The sequence below is a fragment of the Eleutherodactylus coqui genome, chromosome 4, assembly GCF_035609145.1.
Source record: "Eleutherodactylus coqui strain aEleCoq1 chromosome 4, aEleCoq1.hap1, whole genome shotgun sequence".
Lineage (NCBI taxonomy): Eukaryota > Metazoa > Chordata > Amphibia > Anura > Eleutherodactylidae > Eleutherodactylus > Eleutherodactylus coqui.
The window spans coordinates 192,656,187-192,676,493 of record NC_089840.1 but is presented as its reverse complement, the minus strand read 5'-3'; the positions used below and the strand labels follow the sequence as shown (position 1 = coordinate 192,676,493).

At 47.1% G+C, this 20,307-nt stretch overlaps 1 protein-coding gene across 2 annotated transcripts in view; it reads right to left on the bottom strand.

Moving 5' to 3' along the window:
- Positions 1-19,786, bottom strand: part of AIFM2 (apoptosis inducing factor mitochondria associated 2) — a 49,652-nt gene extending 29,866 nt beyond the window's left edge. Inside the window, exons 1-2 of one of the 2 annotated variants that reach the window (XM_066600491.1) lie at positions 19,738-19,786; positions 363-545 (exon numbers count right to left, since the gene is read on the bottom strand). In XM_066600491.1, coding sequence (XP_066456588.1) covers positions 363-537 — 175 coding nt within the window. In that variant the 5' untranslated portion in view covers positions 538-545; positions 19,738-19,786. Of the gene's footprint in view, positions 1-362; positions 546-3,057; positions 3,232-19,737 lie in introns of those variants that run through there. The other variant, XM_066600490.1, reaches the window with a different exon arrangement.
- Positions 19,787-20,307: the final 521 nt, after the last annotated feature.

Genomic DNA, 20,307 nt, shown 5'->3' with positions numbered 1-20,307 from the left:
CGCGGGGTGCCGCTGCGGACATTGCACGAGAATTCCGTCCTGTGGTAACACAGGCTAAGGCCTCTTTCACATGAAAGGTTTTCACGGCAGGTTGATATACGCCATTATCTGATACATTGGTTTTCAGTGCATCAGATCATTTGGCCGTATTCTCGCGATGTAAAAGCGCCCGGCCGGCCAATATAGGGGGCGGGAGCTTAGCCAATGCATAAGATCACAGCACATATCAGCCGACCGTGAAAACGGCGGGCCGATACACTCGTGTGAAAGAGCCTTAAATGTTTGGAAAATTGGCCTAAAACATCTTAAGAAACACAGGCAGCTGATTTTACCACATGCAATGTGTATTTGATACGTCTTACCACTTTCTACAGACGCACGAAGGGCAGCGACATTGTGATGAAAGGCATCTTTGATATCCACCAAGACAAAAGGAATTCCATGGGATTTCAGCTGATTGGCAGCCGCTGTGCCACCAAATCCTCCACCCACGATGACGACCTGCACCGATCCCTCTACTGACAGTTTGGAGCCCATCTTAGTTCCTGGCACAAGAAATAAATATGAAAATTCTAAGTCAAACTCTTTAAACAACCCCCGTCTCCATTTACACTTTACTCTTATTTACAATAAGAGCGCTTGTTCGGTTTTTTAAAAACAAGTTTCAGCGTCTCAACTTTCTGAGCGCAATGAATTAGGTCTCCATTTGACGTAGCCTTAGGCGGGCTTCACACGGCCAAGATTCTCGCATTGCGAGATGCACAAATATGGACTCCATTTAGTGAATGGCGTCATATACATGAGCGATTCTTCCCCGCATCACATGCTTTCCCGTGATATGGGGGGAAAAAAAACAAAACGCATGTCCTATCTTTGGCGTGCCCTCACATTGCTTTGCCCATTTTTTTTCCCTTGGGGCCAGTAGCAGCATCGCACCACATGCTAGGTGCATGCAATGCGATGCAAGGTCTCCCATTGACAACAATGAGACCCTCCGCGATTATACTTCCCTGAAGTGATACAAGACATCCGCGGCGAAATCACATGTTGGCGAGCGCAACAAGCTAGTAGTTTTTATTGGCAGTATTTTGGGGCACATGCAATTTACTGATATTCCATTTTTTGCAAGAGAGGATAAAATGTGTTTTAGATTATGTATCGTTTTTATTTTTAATTTTACTATTATTTCCACCCCTCTCCCCGCCATAATGAAACATTTTGGGAAACTTAGTTTTTTTTTTTACTCTTTCAAACCCATAACAGGGCTTTATAATCCACTACAGTAGATGAAAGACCTGGAAGTCTGTGTTCTGGTCCTTTTACGGAGGCCGAATTCCTGGCGTGGTGCAGCGGGTGCCTACTAATATGCATATCAATCGGCCCTTGTTTAATTTTCTTTTTATATGGGATAAGAATTGGCTTATGAAGATGAACGATTGCTGGTTCGATCATTTGTCCCCATTGGCTGGCTGTACATTTTCCTGGTCACACGCACTGCCAATCAGCAAGGATTTTTACTCTCACATAAATTAGTTCGTTAGCTAACAAATGAGGTTTGCTTAGGGCTTTTTCAGACAAGGGACCTACGCGCATCCAATTTCAGCATGTAAAAAAAGCCATGGCTAACTGTACACAAAAATGTGAATGGATGATTTTTGCACGCACAAGTGCCAAGCTTAAAGGGATTGTCCCGCAAAATCAAGTAAAGTTAAACACTTCTGTATGGCCATATACATGCACTTTGTAATATACATCGCATGCGCAGACCAGCTGTGCGGCGCGAGCACGCTGGAGCGGCCCCTTCAACGGGACAGAAGAGGCAGACTGCGCAAGCGCGTCTACTCGAGCCAGGAGAAGGATTCGGTCGGCGCCATGGCGACGGGGACGCCAGCACAGGGGGGGGGGGACCCCCTGTAGGTAAGTAAATAACTTCTGTATGGCCAATATTTAATGCACGATGTATATTACAAGGTGCATGTATATGGCCATACAGAAGTGTTTAACTTTACTTGATTTTGCGGGACAACCCCTTTAATTAGCACTAAAACCACCAATTCACAGTGCTGCTGTTCGCGAGTTCAGGGATGAGAGGGAGAGAAAGAGATCGCCAGTAGTCCCGAACAGCAATTAGTACCCACAGGGCTACAGGGGACTCCCCGAAAGAATCCCCCATAGCAGGGAGAGAAAGAGCAGGGCTACAGGTATGCCACACCCCCTTTCTCTCCTTGCTATGGGGGATTCCCTCAGGGAGTCCCCTTCAGCCCCGCGCTCTCTCTTTCCCCGAGGAGGCCCATAACTGCCATGGTAACTCATATGGGCACCAATGGGTTTACAGAGAGATCCCATTCCTTCAGTAAAACCACTTGGGTGCAGCGGTCACCATTGAGGAGGTTAAAAGGCCATGACTGGAGTTATGTCCAAACCCATTTGTTACAGCTGGCACCTGTGCCATCCCCATGCATTAGCTTCTCATCCCATTTCCTACATGTGTGGGAAGAGTTACAGGTTTGCCTCTCCCCCCCCCCCCCCCACACACTTTAAATATTAGCGTCGAAAAGAAGTGTGTCTAAATACCAGATACATCATGCCAGGTTTGCTATTTGATAGATTTTACTCACATCATAGTGATACGTCCTGTCACTATTACTAGATCCGGCATTACAGGTTCATCCTCTAGTAAAACATAGAATCTATATATACACATAAAGCTACTTAGGAGAAGCTCTCGCCCTCTTAGCGTTGCAGCATTAAGTAAGATCGATGTTTTCAGTGTTGCATGGTCTCTGCACTAGAATAGAGGTCAATGAGGCAACATTAGTACAATTAGTGTCAAAGGCTCCGATAAGATTCTCCGTTGCAGATTCCATATGAAGTCCTGGGAAACAATCTAGTTGAGCAAGCTGTACTATTTCTGAAACACACAGGACATGGAGACTTGAGTGGCACAATAGTCTGTGTGATATAAGCCACATGGTGTTTGTCTATAATGGGGACTAATAATCACATTTTGTTAGTGATCAATGCAGAAATCCAGGCGATTCCAGAAGATCCACTTACCTTTTTCTTGATACTGTTTCTTCTTGTTGACTCCCCTTCTGGCTTTGGCTCCTAAAACTACAGCAAACGTGTGTATCTATCCTTTATCAAGTCCATTCACTGATCACAGACTGACTGCAGCTGATCTGATAGACTTAGACCTGAAAACATCCAGACAATTACACCCCTTGTACCACACTGCAACAGTCACAACTCCAACCCCCTCCCACTAACCGAGCATGACACTGCAAACCGCAGCTAGCGTGTCAGATTCTGCACAACGTGTTGCCATCTAGTGACGCTTTTATACATTGCAAGTAAATACAATGTTTTTGAACAGCTACATAAAAATCATTACTAGGCTGCCTTCACACTGGCGATAAAATCAAGTGATTTTCACGTGATGTGAGAGTGCGTGAAAACGCAGCATTATGAAGCCAATGATTTTCAATGGCTTAATTCCCATTTGCGATGTTTTCATTTATGTGATGGCGAGTGAAGACAACAAATCGCAGCATCTCCTATTTTTCTGCGTTTGCCTTTTTTTTAACTTCCATGTTTCTCTATGGAGCCTCCTTTTTATCGCATGGCAATGCACAAACTTGCAATTTTCGTGCGGTGCGTTTTTAACATTAGAAACTTCTATTGTTTATTGCGAGAAAAACGTGAGAATAACGTGATGTTTCTGCAAGAATAAAACCATCGCTGCCACTCAGACATCTCATGAGCAAAGCTGCGATTTTGCCGTGATTTTCTCGTGGCGATATCGCGATCACCAGTGTAAAGGAGCCCATAATGTATAAATATATGAATATTGGTGCTGTGTTACAGGTAAGGCAATAGCTGACACATTACATCTTCATAAGGCCCAATGAACACGGCTTATTTGCCAGAATCAGGAGTGGGCGTCTGCCTCCGAATCAAGCAGCAAATATTGCCCATACTATGCAAAATCGCTTTTCCATGTTCATGAGCAGAAATCTATTGCAATTTTCCGCTCCAGAGGAAAAATCGCAGCATGTCCTATTCTAGTGTGGATTCCACGCGGACAGCTTCCATTGAAGTCAATGAAAGCTGTCCAATCTGGAGTCGGTCCACAGTGACAGCTGCGGACGGGCTGCGGAATCCATGTCCTCGCCTAGCGATGGTGTAGCGTCATCTGTAGTGCGCATGTGCGCCGTCCGGCACCTCCACATAACAGTTGAAGAACACTGTGGACGGATACGCAGGGGTGCACAGGGGCCACCGGTTGGGCACCGCCTTGGATTTCGCTGCGGGATGCTGAATGCGGAATCCAACCTGGCTGTGTGTATTCGGCCTAAACCATCGATGTCAATGTATGAAAATACACCATGCCAGTAAGTTTTTATTTTAAAAAAGCAAGTGATGGGTGAGCCCTGATGAAATATAATATACATGCTGCCTGCATTGCCGGTTACAAGTACACTGATCCACCAGCGTACCACTAGAGGACGCACAGGGCCACAATTGCTTACCACCATATGCTGATCCACTACCGTGGCCTGCGGGGCGGCTCCGAGTGATGCTCATAGAGGGGAGCATGCTGGTATAATCTGGATATCTCCTGTATATAATTATGTATGTACAGCCGGTACAACTTATATGAGCTGTAAATATATAATTATATACAGGAGATAGGGTTACACCAGCATGGCCTATATCACTATATACAGGAAATACCCAGGTTATACTAGCATGCTTCATATTGCTATATGGGGAGATGTATAACTTACACCAGCTGTACATATATAATTATATACAGGAGATACTAAGGTTATAGCAGCATGCTCCATATCACTATATACAGGAATGCAGGGGGTGTACATCAGATTCCCGAGCGTGATATCACGCCCGGTGCCGCCCGATGTTCCCTGCGTGTAGTTTAACTACGTGCAGCCAAGGTAGGGCAGATACTATATTTTCCACTGAACTCCTTTTAAGATCAGTGGTTTTCTTTTGTCCCGTTATACGGCCGTGTTTACTGCTGACTACTAATGCTGCCACGTGTACATTGGAGTAGTGCCATCAAGAAAGGTGGTCAGCTTAGTCAGACTGTGCTGGCAAACAGAGAGGGGATGATGGCTGTAGGTACCCGTCATAGACTCCGCATGCGTAAGCAGCAGCCACAGAGCAATACACTGGTTCTAAGCGAGTGTGTGGGACCACAGCGCCACAAAAAATGTCTTTTTATTTATAGTTTATAATGTTTTTATAATGTATATTAACCACTTGTTACGGATTTATGAATTATCGATCCACCAGACCAACCAACCAAGCCTAGACAGTCCTCTAGTGGTTGGCAGTCGACACCTCAGACACCAATTCTGAGGCCCAGAGGAAGTGCAACAGAGAGCTGGTTAACCCTCTCAGTGCTGGAAGAAAGCAGACAGGGAGAGGCGGAGAGCAAAGCACCACGTGCAGCTTCCCAGAGCTGCATAAGGGCAGCAGACATGAGTAGTGACCTTACACCACTGTACATTAAATTTACAGCTGATAGCTTAATTAGAGCAAAGTATGGTCAATTTTAATCAATTCAGCTATAGTTATACACACATACCATATCATATCTAAGCTAGTAGGAAAAGTCAGAGTTCATATAAAGTCAAGAGGTTTGGTTGATTCATGTCAGTAACCTGCCCACTTTCTCCTAGCCTAGGAGAAAAAGATGTGGAGGTCTACTTTTGAGTAGAAGAATAGGCTTCCTATGCTGATACCTGCTATCACTAGACATAGGCTACAGGTGGAAAGGCCCCTAGAAGATGCTCCTGGGCCATGGTAAGAAGCTCACAGTAGTGCAATACAGAGATCAAAGTATAGCTCAAGACGGAATACAGCTACCACCACTATTGAAATCTGTCAATTTACTGTTTATCAAGAAATGTGCCTTCATCTTTGAATGTTGTACTGCTATACTTTATCTACAAGTAAACATGAGTTGACCGTTCCTCCACTAATTATTTCGCCTTTTTTGGGGGTACACGCTGCCACATTACCATCTACACTAGGGGGCAGTAACCACCCAGTGCACCATAACATCCCCACAGCCTTTTAACTACTGTGGTGAACAGTACACTCATCTCATTATCCCCATTTACAGTATACCTCACATGTGTAATGCTTGACTATAAAAGGACAGATGCCAACATTAAATTGAACCATTTGGGTGATTTTACCAAGTTGTCTTCTGTGTGCTGCTCCCCTTGTTACTATATAGCTGATGGTCTTTTGGCAACTCAGAAGGTGCCTGGAGCTCAGTGGGCACACAAGGGAGAAAATTTACAAATACCTCTTCATATATTAGTCACATCTCAGCTCCTCAATGTGCTGACAAAGAAATGTACAGCAGCTAGGAGCTGGCATAGATTTCGGATATAATTTATACCAGTATAAATGTGTCAGTCTGGGTCGGCCATGCCATCTCCTGGCAAGCCCTGCCCTCTTTTCACAAAAGCGGTGAGGGCGGCGCAGAAAGCAGAAAAGTCACACAATTTCTGTGCAAGCAGGACTTGCAATATTTCTACCCCAGAATTCATAACTTCAGTTAGTTAATGTCAACTAGTATCGGAAGAAGGATCCCGCAATATGCTCTCTGAAGGAGGATACACACACCAAGCAATGGGGTCCAAAATCCTTGGAAAAAGGAAAGTGGGCTGCCTACTGTACTTTTTGAGAAAAACTCCAATTGATTGATTCTGGGATAGCCCCTTTAGAGCAGGCAGAAAGCACAAGGGACTTGAATACCGAATATCAAGCCTAAGTGTTAGGCCTTATTCACCTGACTGATACACGCAGCTATTTAGCTGGGTCCAAAAATCAGGCAAAAATCACGACCATCTGAAGCATTAATTTCCAATGCATTCATTCAGATAAGCAATTGTTAGCCACATAAAAATATCGTCCTGGGGAAAATAGAATATCGGCAGCCATTTTTGGTTGCCTATTTTATACGCTGCGTCCAAAGATAGGTCTTGCCCTTTCTTTAGCTGGGATATGCTGGAAGCTCCCATACACTTCAATGGGAGCTGAAAAAAAGAGGGGGAAAAGGAGGGAGTTTAGCTGCGTCCAGCGCTGGGAAAAGAATAAAGCTGTTGCTATTTAAGTTTTAGTAGTCGTTCCGAGGATTTCTGCTGAATGAGGGACTACCACACTGCAGCATATTTTTTTGCTGATTCGCTGCACTCCCCCGTGTGAAAGGCGAACAATACACGACTAAAAGTTGTCACTTGATCCCGGCTATTCTTCATTCATGTAATTTTTCAGGGCGTACGGACAAACATAAAAATGCATACAGTCGTGTGAAAGAGGCCTTAGAGCTAGAAATAATCCCCAAGATCACACAGGGTTTTTTCTCATGAGTTCTGTACGGAACTGACAGAACTTGCACGGAGAAAAAAAATCACATTCATTTGAGTGGGTTAATTCACATGAGCGATTTTTCTCCCAGACCAATAGTCCGAGTTTGAAAAGAATTGCCAAGTAATTTCTATGGGAGTGTGCAAAAAATCGCCGTAAAACTGCAGCCGTAACAATCAGTTTTTCACTCACCTACACCGCGTAAATACAGCCTTGTACATGCGGCTGAGTCGCCCTTCCAGGGTTTTAAAAACAGATGAGCTCAGTCCCACCAGGATGTCCAGAATCAACAGTGTACGTAGCCAGACGGTCTGATGTACCGGATGTGGAATTGCGCCTCTTGTAATAATGAGTTTTCTGTTCTGTTCAGAATGGTCAAATAAAGTGATTTCCTCTGAAATATGGTTTTCTGTGTCAAGATGTGAAGAATTCTGACAAAATCGACTTAGTTTAGGGAAGAACGTTGCCCAAAGTGTAAATAAGTAAAAACTCCAATTACCTAAACCAATGAAGTATGTTAGAAGGGATTGTAGCAGTCGGTGTCATGCAGGTAAATGCTTGATCTTCTAGTGAAATATTTTGTCATTTCGACACAGAGTAAACTGTTAGTTCTGGCAGAGTACAAGTCATGAATATTTTTAGGGAATTATATTAGGGCACTGCGTTAAATAAGTAATAGACTAAATGGCTTCTCTGTGCCGGCAGTTTTATTCAGTTCATGCAAGTTCACTCATACATGCAAGTGTGATCAGGCGCCTGGTACGGGACGGGACCACTGCTATATTAACCCATTAGTGGCGGAGCCAAATTTTGAAAATCTGACATGTGTCACTTTGACATAGAATAACTCCGTAAAGGTTTTGCATATCCAAGTGATTCTGACTTTGTTTTTTCGCCACATTATTGTACTTCATTTAGGTGGTAAAAATAGACCGATAGAATTCATGCATGTTTATTAAAAGCGCTAAAATTGGAAACATTTTGAAAACGTAATTTTTTCACATTTTCAATTGCAATATCTCAAATATTTGATAAAATATATATTTATATCTGTTTACTTTATTCTGGACACACATTTCAAAAACTTTCGATTTATTTAACCATTTAGGAGACGTACAAATTTAACATTGATCAACAACATTTTGAGGGCTTATTCAGACGACCGTATATCGTCCAGGTATTCACGCCGGTCAATATACGGCGTCCCTTTCTGCAGGGGGATGAGGCTGGAAGAGCGGAGAGCAGTGCACTGAGCTCCCACCCCCCCCCTCCTCTCCGCCCCTCGGCACTATTTGGAATGGGAGAGGCGGGAGGGGGTGGAGCTAAGTCTCAGAACTTAGCTCTGCCCCGCCTCCTCTCATTGCAAATAGTGCCAAGGGGCGGAGAGGAGGTGGAGAGGGGGTGGGAGCTCAGTGCACTGCTCCCGACTCTTCCAGACTCATCCTCCTGCAGAGAGGGACACCGTATTTCAGCCAGCGTGAATACCCGACTGATATACATTCGTCTGAATAAGCCCTGAGGAACATTTTGTTTTCCTACACCAGGCCAAGATTGCAAAGGCTCATAGGTGTAAGAATGATAGATACCACCACAAATGACCCCATTTTAAAAACTACACCCCTTAATGTATTCACTGAGGGGAGTCAGGAGTATTTTTACCCCACTTTTTTTTCAGGAATTAATGCAATTTAGAGGAGGAAAAATAATATTTTATATTTTTGCAAATACGTCATTTTAAAGGCAGGTTTTTTACTATAGTGCACAAAAAAATGAGGATTTACACCCCAAAATGGATTCCCCTGTTTGTCCTGTGTTCAGAAACATACCCTAATATTATGTCTGTATGCACAACTGGGCCCTAACTGAAAGGAGCAGCCAGTGGCTTTCAGAACAGACATTTTGCTTGAAGGTGTTTCAGTCCCCATTGCACACTCGTAGAGCCGTCGAGCGCCCAAAACGAGGGGGGAACACCACAAATGACCCCATTTTGAAAACTAGACCTCTTAACGAATTTATCTAGGGGTATACTGCGCATTTTTACCCCCACAGTTTTTGAATGAATCTAAGCAAAGCAGTAGGAAAAAATTCCAATTTTCATTTTTTGGGCAGTTTTGTCAATTTAAAAATATTTTTTTTTACATCACACATATAAATAAGGACTTTCACCCCAAAATGGATCCCCCAGTTTGTCCCATGTTCAAAATCATACCCATTGTAGCCTCAATCTACTTACAGGACACATGGCTAGGCCTATAATGGAGGGAACACCCGTTCAGAGTACAACTAAATAAATTCCAGGCCCCATTGCTCACTTGTGTGGAAAAAAAAACGACTCCCCAAAAGTAATCCCCCCTTCCTCCGTGCCATTTTTGGCATTCCCTAAATCTCAGATAAAATTATTAATTAGAGATGAGCGAGCGTACTCGTCCGAGCTTGATACTCGTTCGAGTATTAGGGTGTTCGAGATGCTCGTTACTCGAGACGAGCACCACGCGATGTTCGAGTTACTTTCACTTTCATCTCTGAGACATTTGCGCGCTTTTCTGGCCAATAGAAAGACATGGAAGGCATTACAACTTCCTCCTGTGATGTTCCAGCCCTATACCACCCCCCTGCAGTGAGTGGCTGGGGAGATCAGGTGACACCCGAGTATTAAAATCTACCCCGCCCGCGGCTCGCCACAGATGCATTCTGACAGAGATCAGGGACAGTGCTGCTGGTGCCGGAGCTGCTATAGGGAGAGCGTTAGGAGTTGCATTAGGCTTCAAAAACCCCAACGGTCCTTCTTAGGGCAACATCTGACCGTGTGCAGTACTGTTGAGGCTGCTTTTAGCAGTGTTGCACAATTTTTTTTTTTGTATATCGGGCGTGCAGAGCATTGCGTCCTCAGTCTGCAGTCATTGCATAGAGTATAGGGCCAGTAATGGTGAGGCAGGGAAAGAGATATACAGGCTATATAGGCAGTCGGATTTTTCAAAAAAATTGGGGAAAAATACTATATTTGGGCTGCCTGTGACCGTGTACAGTTTACTGCGTGTCTGCTGGGGGTAGTAGTCCTAATTAATACGCAGCTAAGCGTTACAGCAGGCTTGCGCAAAATTGTTTCCTGGCTCTGCTGTCTCCGTTACATCACCGCCGTCATCCCGGCAGAGGGAAACAGTATACATAATATTATACGCTGCCTACAGTATCTGTCTGCTGGGGGTAGTAGTCCTAATTAATACGCAGCTAAGCATTACAGCAGGCTTGCGCAAAATTGTTTCCTGCCTCTGCTGTCTCCGTTACATCACCGCCGTCATCCCGGCAGAGGGAATCAGCATATATAATATTATACACTGCCTACAGTATCTGTCTGCTGGGGGTAGAAGTCCTAATTAATATGCAGCTAAGCGTTACAGCAGGCTTGCGCAAAATTGTTTCCTGCCTCTGCTGTCTCCGTTACATCACCGCCGTCATCCTGGCAGAGGGAAACAGTATACATAATATTATACGCTGCCTACAGTATCTGTCTGCTGGGGGTAGAAGTCCTAATTAATACGCAGCTAAGCGTTACAGCAGGCTTGCGCAAAATTGTTTCCTGCCTCTGCTGTCTCCGTTACATCACCGCCGTCATCCCGGCAGAGGGAAACAGTATACATAATATTATACGCTGCCCACAGTATCTGTCTGCTGTATCAGCTCAGCATTTAAAAAAATAGAAGCAAAATACTTAAGGCCTACTACTGGCCTTTGGCCACTTGACTGCTTCTGAGCTGTGAATTCCACCAGCTCAGTGATACGCACCTACGTCTCACTACAGGAGTGCGCAAAATTGTTTCCTGGCTCTGCTGTGCGTTCCATAAGCGAAGTCAGCCTCCAACCACAGGCCAATAAGCGGCACATTTAATTACAGCGTTCCGTTTCTGCTCTACTTGTAATACACCATGCTGAGGGGTAGGGGTAGGCCTAGAGGACGTGGACGTGGACGCGGGCGAGGACGCGGAGGCCCAAGTCAGGGTGTGGGCACAGGCCGAGCTCCTGATCCAGGTGTATCGCAGCCGACTGCTGCGGGATTAGGAGAGAGGCACGTTTCTGGCGTCCCCAGAATCATCTCACAATTAATGGGTCCACGCGGTAGACCTTTATTAGAAACTGAGCAGTGTGAGCAGGTCCTGTCGTGGATGGCAGAAAGTGCATCCAGCAATCTATCGACCACCCAGAGTTCTACGCCGTCCACTGCTGCAACTCTGAATCCTCTGGCTGCTGCTCCTCCTTCCTCCCAGCCTCCTCACTCCATTACAATGACACATTCTGAGGAGCAGGCAGACTCCCAGGAACTGTTTTCGGGCCCCTGCCCAGAATGGGCAGCAATGGTTCCTTTCCCACCGGAGGAGTTTGTCGTGACCGATGCCCAACCTTTGGAAAGTTCCCGGGGTCCGGGGGATGAGGCTGAGGACTTCCGGCAACTGTCTCAAAAGCATTCAGTGGGTGAGGAGGACGATGACGATGAGACACAGTTGTCTATCACTCAGGTAGTAGTAATTGCAGTAAGTCCGAGGGAGGAGCGCACAGAGGATTCGGAGGAAGAGCAGCTGGACGATGAGGTGACTGACCCCACCTGGTTTGCTAAGCCTACTGAGGACAGGTCTTCAGAGGGGGAGGCAAGTGCAGCAGCAGGGCAGGTTGGAAGAGGCAGTGCGGTGGCCAGGGGTAGAGGCAGGGCCAGACCAAATGATCCACCAACTGTTTCCCAAAGCGCCCCCTGCAGAGGCCGAGGTGCTCAAAGGTCTGGAAGTTTTTTACTGAGAGTGCAGACGACCGACGAACTGTGGTGTGCAAGGTTTGTCGCGCCAAGATCAGCCGTGGAGCCACCACCACCAGCCTCACCACCACCAGCATGCACAGACATATGATGGCCAAGCACCCCACAAGGTGGGACGAAGGCCGTTCACCGCCTCCGGTTTGCACCACTGCCTCTCCCCCTGTGCCCCAACCTGCCACTAAGATCCAGCCCCCCTCTCAGGACACAGGCACTACCGTCTCCCGGCCTACACCCACACCCTCACCTCCGCTGTCCTCGGCCCCATCCAGCAATGTCTCTCAGCGCACCGTCCAGCCGTCGCTAGCGCAAGTGTTTGAGCGCAAGCGCAAGTATGCAGCCACGCACCCGCACGCTCAAGCGTTAAACGTGCACATAGCCAAATTGATCAGCCTGGAGATGCTGCCGTATAGGCTTGTGGAAACGGAGGCTTTCAAAAACATGATGGCGGCGGCCCCGCGCTACTCGGTTGCCAGTCGCCACTACTTTTCCCGATGTGCCGTCCCAGCCCTGCACGACCACGGCTCCTGCAACATTGTACGCGCCCTCACCAACGCGGTTACTGCCAAGGTCCACTTAACAACGGACACGTGGACAAGCACAGGCGGGCAGGGCCACTATATCTCCCTGACGGCACATTGGGTGAATTTAGTGGAGGCTGGGACCGAGTCAGAGCCTGGGACCGCTCACGTCCTACCCACCCCCAGAATTGCGGGCCCCAGCTCGGTGCTGGTATCTGCGGCGGTGTATGCTTCCTCCACTAAACCACCCTCCTCCTCCTCCTCCTATGCAACCTCTGTCTCGCAATCAAGATGTGTCAGCAGCAGCACGTCGCCAGCAGTCGGTGTCGCGTGGCGTGGCAGCATAGCGGTGGCCAAGCGTCAGCAGGCCGTGCTGAAACTACTCAGCTTAGGAGAGAAGAGGCACATGGCCCACGAACTGCTGCAGGGTCTGACAGAGCAGACCGACCGCTGGCTTGCGCCGCTGAGCCTCCAACCGGGCATGGTCGTGTGTGACAACGGCCGTAACCTGTTGGCGGCTCTGCAGCTCGGCAGCCTCACGCACGTGCCATGCCTGGCCCACGTCTTTAATTTGGTGGTTCAGCGCTTTCTGAAAAGCTACCCACGCTTGTCAGACCTGCTCGGAAAGGTGCGCCGGCTCAGCGCACATTTCCACAAGTCCAAGAGGGACGCTGCCACCCTGCGCACCCTGCAACATCGGTTTAATCTGCCAGTGCACCGACTGCTGTGCGATGTGCCCACACGGTGGAACTCTACTCTCCACATGTTGGCCAGGCTCTATGAGCAGCGTAGAGCTATAGTGGAATACCAACTCCAACATGGGCGGCGTAGTGGGAGTCAGCCTCCTCAATTCTTTACAGAAGAGTGGGCCTGGTTGGCAGACATCTGCCAGGTCCTTGGAAACTTTGATGAGTCTACCCAGATGGTGAGCGGCGATGCTGCAATCATTAGCGTCACCATTCCTCTGCTATGCCTCTTGAGAAGTTCCCTGCAAAGCATAAAGGCAGACGCTTTGCGCTGAGAAACGGAGGCGGGGGAAGACAGTATGTCGCTGGATAGTCAGAGCACCCTCATGTCTATATCTCAGCGCATTGAGGAGGAGGAGGGGGAGGAGCATGAGGAGGAGGGGGAAGAGACAGCTTGGCCCACTGCTGAGGGTACCCATGCTGCTTGCCTGTCATCCTTTCAGCGTGTATGGCCTGAGGAGGAGGAGGAGGATCCTGAAAGTGATCTTCCTAGTGAGGACAGCCATGTGTTGCGTACAGGTACCCTGGCACACATGGCGGACTTCATGTTAGGATGCCTTTCTCGTGACCCTCGCGTTACACGCATTCTGGCCACTACGGATTACTGGGTGTACACACTGCTCGACACACGGTATAAGGAGAACCTTTCCACTCTCATACCCGAAGAGGAAAGGGGTTCGAGAGTGATGCTATACCACAGGACCCTGGCAGCCAAACTTATGGTAAAATTCCCATCCGACAGCGCTAGTGGCAGAAGGCGCAGTTCCGAGGGCCAGGTAGCAGGGAAGGCGCGGAGATCAGGCAGCATGTACAGCACAGGCAGAGGAACACTATCCATGGCCTTTGACAGCTTTATGGCTCCCCAGCAAGACTGTGTCACCGCTCCCCAGTCAAGGCTGAGTCGGCGGGAGCACTGTAAAAGGATGGTGAGGGAGTACGTAGCCGATCGCACGACCGTCCTCCGTGACGCCTCTGCCCCCTACAACTACTGGGTGTTGAAGCTGGACACGTGGCCTGAACTCGCTCTGTATGCCCTGGAGGTGCTTGCTTGTCCTGCGGCTAGCGTCTTGTCAGAGAGGGTGTTTAGTGTGGCTGGGGGAATAATCACGGATAAGCGTACCCGCCTGTCAACCGACAGTGCCGAGAGGCTTACAATCATAAAGATGAACAAAGCCTGGATTTACCCAAAGTTCTCTTCTCCACCAGCGGACAGCAGCGATACCTAAACAATACGTAGGCTGCACCCGCGGATGGAAGCATCGTTCTCTATCACCATAAAAAACAGGGACCTTTTAGCTTCATCAATCCGTGTATTATATTCATCCTCCTCCTCCTGCTCCTCCTCCTGAAACCTCACGTAATCACGTCGAACGGGCAATTTTTCTTAGGCCCACAAGGCTCAGTCATATAACTTTTGTAAACAATGTTTATACGTTTCAATTCTCAATTCAATAAAGCGTTGAAACTTGCACCTGAACCAATTTTTATTTTAACTGGGCTGCCTACAGGCCTAGTTACAAATTAAGCCACATTAACCAAAGCGATTAATGGGTTTCACCTGCCCTCTTGGTTGGGCATGGGCAATTTTTCTCAGGTACATTAGTACTGTTGGTACACCAATTTTTTTGGGCCCTCGCCTACATTGTAATCCTAGTAATTTTTAGCCCACCTGCATTAAAGCTGACGTTACCTCAGCTGTGCTGGGCACTGCAATGGGATATATTTATGTACCGCCGGTGGGTTCCAGGGAGCCACCCATGCTGTGGGTCCACAGGGAGTTGTAACTGCATGTGTCCACTTCTAAAGAACCCCAGTCTGACTGGGGCATGCAGTGTGGGCCGAAGACCACCTGCATTAAACCTGACGTTACCTCAGCTGTGATGGGCAATGCAATGGGATATATTTATGTACTGCCGGTGGCTTCCTGGGACCCACCCATGCTGTCGGTCCACACAGAGTTGTAACTGCATGTGTCCACTTCTAAAGAACCCCAGTCTGACTGGGGCATGCAGTGTGGGCTGAAGCCCACCTGCATTAAACCTGACGTTACCTCAGCTGTGATGGGCAATGCAATGGGATATATTTATGTACCGCCGGTGGCTTCCTGGGACCCACCCATGCTGTCGGTCCACACGGACTTGTAACTGCATGTGTCCACTTCTAAAGAACCCCAGTCTGACTGGGGCATGCAGTGTGGGCCGAAGCCCACCTGCATTAAACCTGACGTTACCTCAGCTGTGATGGGCAATGCAATGGGATATATTTATGTACCGCCGGTGGCTTCCTGGGACCCACCCATGCTGTCGGTCCACACGGACTTGTAACTGCATGTGTCCACTTCTAAAGAACCCCAGTCTGACTGGGGCATGCAGTGTGGGCCGAAGCCCACCTGCATTAAACCTGACGTTACCTCAGCTGTGATGGGCAATGCAATGGGATATATTTATGTACCGCCGGTGGCTTCCTGGGACCCACCCATGCTGTCGGTCCACAGGGAGTTGTAACTGCATGTGTCCACTTCTAAAGAACCCCAGTCTGACTGGGGCATGCAGTGTGGGCCGAAGCCCACCTGCATTTAATCGGACGTTACCTCAGCTGTGATGGGCACTGCAATGGGATACATTTATGTACAGCCGGTGGGTTCCAGGGAGCCACCCATGCTGTGGGTGCACACGGAATTCCCATTGCGGAGTTGTACCTGCCTGTGACTCTTTATAAAAAACCGCGGTCTGACTGGGGCATGCAGACACCTTGACAGAATGAATAGTGTGTGGCACATAGGTTCCCCATTGCTATGCCCACGTGTGCAGCTCCTGATGGCGGTGGCACAGGATTATATTTCTCATTGCTTCTGTACAGCATTGTGGGCTATCGCCCCGCCCCTTTTAGAATGTCGCTGCCTAGCCGTGCCAACCCTCTGCAGTGTGTGCCTGCGGTTCCTCCTCATGGCAGACGCACCTATAAATAGACATGAGGGTGGTGTGGCATGAGTGCAGCTGAAGGCTGCGCAGGGACACTTTGGTGTGCGCTGTGGACACTGGGTCGTGCGGGGGGGTTGGGCAGCATGTAACCCAGGAGAAGTGGCAGCGGAGTGTCATGCAGGCAGTGATTGTGCTTTGTTGGAGGTAGTGTGGTGCTTAGCTAAGGTATGCATTGCTAATGAGGGTTTTTCAGAAGTAAAAATTGTTGGGAGGAGGGGGCCCACTCTTGCCGCTATTGTGGCTTAATAGTGGGACCTGGGAACTTGAGATGTAGCCCGTCGCCTGCCCTATCCGTTGCTGTGTCGTTCCCATCACTTTCTTGAATTGCCCAGATTTTCATAAATGAAAACCTTAGCGAGCATCGGCGATATACAAAAATGCTCGAGTCGCCCATTGACATCAATGGGGTTCGTTACTCGAAACGAACCCTCGAGCATCGCAAAAATTTTGTCTCGAGTAACGAGCACCCGAGCATTTTGGTGCTCGCTCATCTCTATTAATAATGTAAACTGTGTGGTGTGTCCGAAGACAGGGGTAATTACATGGGCCTAGATGGGATGGGCACATGGGACAATAAAACCAGGTATCCCTCCACCTCCCATGCTTTTTTGGGGGGTATTTCTTGACCTCAGCGGCAGGGATGAGGTGTATAAAATGGCGCTCTGTGAGGCTTCGTAAAAAGGCGCTCAACAAGCTGCTCTTGGAACTGCAGGAAGGCAAGCGTTCCCGGGGCTTCTTGTAAATTACGTATTACAGCTAGCGATCTGAATAATGCCAGGCTCATGCGGCCGGATGTGGAATCCGCTTGTGGAGGCCCGCAGCGGATCCCAGCTGTGAGCCCAGCCGTGGCGCTGCATACGGCCGCGCAATGTACTGCGCATAACTGCGTACTTACACAGGTGGTCATGGGCATTGCCGGGGGGGACTTCCCCCGCGGCCCGGGATGACAGCTCCATGTTGTCGGCTACCTCCGAGCACCAACAGCATGGAGCTTTCACGTCCATAGCCCACAGGGCATTAATCCTGAAAGGATGCATGTTTTTACATTCTCTAGGATTAAAGCCCAGTTAGCTAGGACGTAAAGCCACTATGGGGCTGTCACTAAGGGGTTAAGGTACCTTTCACACAGGACAGAATATTTTGCAACATGATAGCAAAATACACCATGCTGCCCCAAAATCCACACTGCATTTACAGACCAAAACGCGCAATAGTGATTGCGTATTTTGTGGGGTTTTTTCACTTGGAAACAGTACCTACTTACGTCTGCAAAAAAAAAAAAGCCCAAAATCTCATTGTTTTCCAGAGTAAGGGCTTAAATACATGAGTGTAATACACCGCGACTAAGCATGCAGGAAATTCCCACAAATAAAACCCTTTTTTTTTGTGCCTGTGAAAATAAATAGGACCCGCTCTATCTTGTTGTGTTTGGCACCACAATGCAGATAGGCGTGTATGGGAAGTGCACAAATATGCACATCTGTCCGCGCCAGTATGCGCTAAATGCCGCACATACCCACGAACATCGGCACCTTGTTAGGCTAATTAGCCTTTTAAATCAGGGTGGGGTGATTTCCCTGCCCATGTGAATGAGCGGTGTCTGCGCCAGTATGCCTCATATTTGTGCAGGCAAGACTGCAAAATACACTCGTTCACTGTGCTAAAAATTGCGCAGGAGCGAGCGTATTACGTTGAAGCCCTAAGTTTCAATAGGAGCTTTTCTGCATATTCATTGCATATTTACGCAGGTCTGTTGACTTCAATTACCTATATTGCACATGCCGCGTATTTTTCCATGCGACTGAGATTCGCTCATCTGACTGCCTCAATGTAAGTCAATAGTGATTCAGCACAGAGTACTGTGCACTTAATACACCGTGCAGCCATCCCTTACATACAGATTTTCGTGCAAATTTACAGTTGAAATTGCAGGCGGGTTGCTGCTTCCAGTGCCAAATGTTATATATAAAACGCAAAATCTGCTTGTTTGTGTCATATACAAAGCCACAGTTCTGGTCTGGTTTGAGTGAAGTTTTGCATGCGCGTTTTAAAGCTCCGGATGACAAATAGTGGCGTAATTAAAAATCAAAAACTCACTGACTTCCCCTGTAATTTTTGTTGCCAATAGCAACCAATCACAGCGCAGCTTTCATTTCTTATACTTCTGAGGTAAAATGAAAGCTGCGCTGTGATTGGTTGCTAATTCTTATACTGCTGAGGTAAATGGGTCGTAAATAGGAAAAGTGAAGGGATTGCAACTTGATTATTCAATTCTAAGTGGCCCCCTATGTAATGCCAGGGACTTCGCCACCAGTGTCCACTGGTGGCACCTATGTAGCAACTAATGACATTAATGAACATTTCAGTTAAAGGAAGTATCATTGAAGATGATTGCGTCTAAGATTGATGCGCCAATTGTGCAGCACCTCATAATCAAATTTTTGGTGAACAAATGATTTGGGACCACTGCAAAATGGCGCAGCAACATCAGTTATTATGTAGAAGAAGGTAATAACTTTGAAAGCCAAATTTTCAATAACTAATCCCTGTACTTATATCACATAGTCAGGATGGAGGGCGAAATCACAAACTGCAGAGCTGGAATCGCTTTTTGATCTGTTCTAACATTTTACAATATACGGATGGATTTATAGAAAAAAATATTCATCCACGTGTACCAGAAAACCAGGGCAGAAACCAGGACCTGCGGCATATTTGTGGGGCCATCAAGGAGTTCCTGCTTTGCTCTGCATAGGGTGAATCTGTTGCAAATCTGTTCCAAATCCCCATGTGACATGTGCAGACTCCTCTATGAAAGGATCGCAGATCAAACTAATTCTATCCCACGTGAAAGGTTCCTAAGAAATCCTCTATTCGGGAGCTGCGTTACCTCCTAAATATCTCTGTATAAGCTTGTCATTTAAAATTGTGAAATGTTTCCCCTGCACCACGTCTCCAACACAAAGACACCTGAACAGACCCCGAACTAATGTCTGGAAGCCATACTAGTGTCTGATGTGTCATGTAATGCCTATAGACTACACAAGGGGGCCCCAGTGATCTGCTGCTCCTGTGGATTCACGGATGAAAGTCTACAATCACAATATAGGTATCTTCACTGATAACGCCTGTGATAGGTTTTTCTATTCATTTTCCAGTCACATAGAAACACTTAATTCTCACTTTTTCCCTTAATTCGGCATGTACATATGATATTAATTAATTTAAGTAAATACAGCTTAATTACTATATAATGATAAACAGTATTTTCTATTGTTCACCATTTTCAAGTTGTCCACTCCTTCACGTTGAAGAAAATTATGGAAAAATTGCAGTTTTGTTCAGGCGTTTTTTGAGTGTCAATGATGCTTTTTCTTGTATAAAATAGCGCATCACATCACTGCTGCCCCCTATAAAATCGCGTGAAAGCCGGACTTTCTAATGTTACAAATGCATTGCATGAAAATCGCAAGTTCGTATGTTGCAATGCAATAAAAAGGAGGCTCCATGGGGAAACATGGGAGATTTAAAAAAAAAATAAAAAATAAAAAATCGCAAAACGCAGAAAGGTAGGACATGCTGCGATTTCTTTTACTGCATCGCATGAGTGATAACATCGCAAATGGGAATAAAACCATTGAAAATCATTAGTTTCATAATGCAGCGTTTTCACTCACTCTCTCGCATTGCGCAAAAATCACACAATTTCCTGTGAAGTGTGAAGGTGCCCTTAGGTTGGTTTCACACTGGCGAGGGCGATAGCGGGCTGTGAATCATGTTCCATAAGAGTAACTAATAAGCTTCTGGTGCAGAATCCTGTGCGGTTCTCGATCCCTTCAACCAGTTTATTC